Consider the following 1,522-nt stretch of genomic DNA (forward strand, 5'->3'; position numbering starts at 1 on the left):
CTGCGGGGAGTCCAGCTCCAGGATGGGAGAGGGTTGATTTGGGGGTAACCTCAAGCTGGCAATACCAGGGCAGGCTCTACCCGTCAAGGGAGAGCTACAGCCCATAGACTGTGGGCTGCCCAGGACACAGCCAGGGGCAGAGGTGGATGGGTGGAAGGAGGGATGGAGCGTGGCTCACACCTGGGGCCAAGCGGGCACGGGGGGAACTCAGCAGAAAATGGGGATGGAAACCATCACGGGGAACAGAGGTTGGCTGCAGCCAGTCCAGCGACGAGCCCCCAGGGCTCTATTTCTGCATGTCGCACTGCAGGAGGAGGACAATGGAAGGGTCGCTCTTCGCCGCCTCCTTGAACTCCTCCAGGGAGATCTGGTCATCCTTGTCCTTGTCCATCTTTGTGAAGATCTTGTCAACACGCTGCTGGGGCGTCAGCCCATCTTGGTTCATCCTCATCATGATCACAGTCCCCACCATCTTGTAAATGGCCTGGAACAAGAAGAGAAGCAAAGTACCAGAGCGGGAATGTCGGATGGGCGGAAGGTCCCAGGGACAAGGCAGAGGACAGGATTGCTGCCCTGCTGGGACCCAGTTAGCTGCTGGCACAAGCTATGCTGCTGCACAGCTACAATCAGGTGCACACCAGCTACCTTTCAGACAAGGCTCTGGGCAGGAAAACTCATTCTTTGGTGCCAAAATGGATCCAATAGCTGTGAAAAGCCTGGAAAAAGCAAGCTACCCCTACTGATTTTAAGCACTGGTACCTCAATGATCTCCAGCATCTCCAAGCGTGTGATCTTCCCGTCCCCGTCCAGGTCATACATCTCAAAGGCCCAGTTGAGTTTCTGCTCAAAGGTGCCCCTGGAGGTGACAGACAGGGCACAGATGAACTCCCTGAAGTCGATGGTCCCATCACCATTCTTGTCAAAGGTGCGGAAGGCATGCTGGGCAAACTTGGAGGCATCTCCGTAGGGGAAGAACTGCAGGGAGGAGAGAAGAGAGATTAAAAAGGGGAGGGAGAGCTCAGTGTGGAGGCTGCACCCAAAGCAGCACCCTTGCCCCAGCAGGAGCAGGGTGCTCCAGCCCTGCAGGCAGCACTCGGGCCCCCGGCTGGAGCCCACCTTGATGTAGAGCTGCTGGAACTCCTCCAGGTTGAGGATGCCAGTGGGACAGTCCTTGAGGAAGCCCTTGTACCACTGCTTCAGCTCCTGCTCGCTGAACTCTGTGCTCCTCACCAGGTCATCAAGCATCTCCGGGGCCAGCTTGCTGCTGTGCTTGCCCATGGCTGCCCCTGGGAGAGAAAACGCACGGCTCCTACACACCAGGCACAGGGACGGCTGGCGCTCCCAGGCCCTCCTCTACCCCAGCAGCTAGCCGACCCCACACGCCTCTTCCCCACGCCAGAGCTGATCCACCTGGCTGATGGGTGTCCATGCACGGTCAAATGCCAGGACAGCGACTGTGGCACTGGGGACAGGCTTGGTCCCCATGCTCAGCTGTGGCCCTTGCTGCCGAGATGTGCAGGAG

The 1,522-nt window shown here is 58.5% G+C and overlaps 1 protein-coding gene across 2 annotated transcripts; it reads right to left on the reverse strand.

Annotated features, from left to right (window-relative positions):
- Positions 1–286: 286 nt before the first annotated feature.
- On the reverse strand, positions 287–1,278 carry HPCAL4 (hippocalcin like 4). Of its 2 annotated transcripts, XM_075522282.1 has the most exons (3): positions 1,117–1,278; positions 760–975; positions 287–484 (listed from the first exon to the last, which is right to left on the reverse strand). In XM_075522282.1, exons 1-3 carry the CDS (start codon positions 1,276–1,278, stop codon positions 287–289), a joined length of 576 nt encoding a protein of 191 aa, XP_075378397.1. The 2 variants fall into 2 exon arrangements, with proteins under 2 accessions (XP_075378397.1, XP_075378398.1); XM_075522283.1 differs by lacking the exon at positions 760–975.
- Between the last annotated feature and the right edge of the window lie 244 nt (positions 1,279–1,522).

The sequence above is a fragment of the Mycteria americana genome, chromosome 21 (genome assembly GCF_035582795.1).
Source record: "Mycteria americana isolate JAX WOST 10 ecotype Jacksonville Zoo and Gardens chromosome 21, USCA_MyAme_1.0, whole genome shotgun sequence".
In the NCBI taxonomy this organism is placed as follows: domain Eukaryota; kingdom Metazoa; phylum Chordata; class Aves; order Ciconiiformes; family Ciconiidae; genus Mycteria; species Mycteria americana.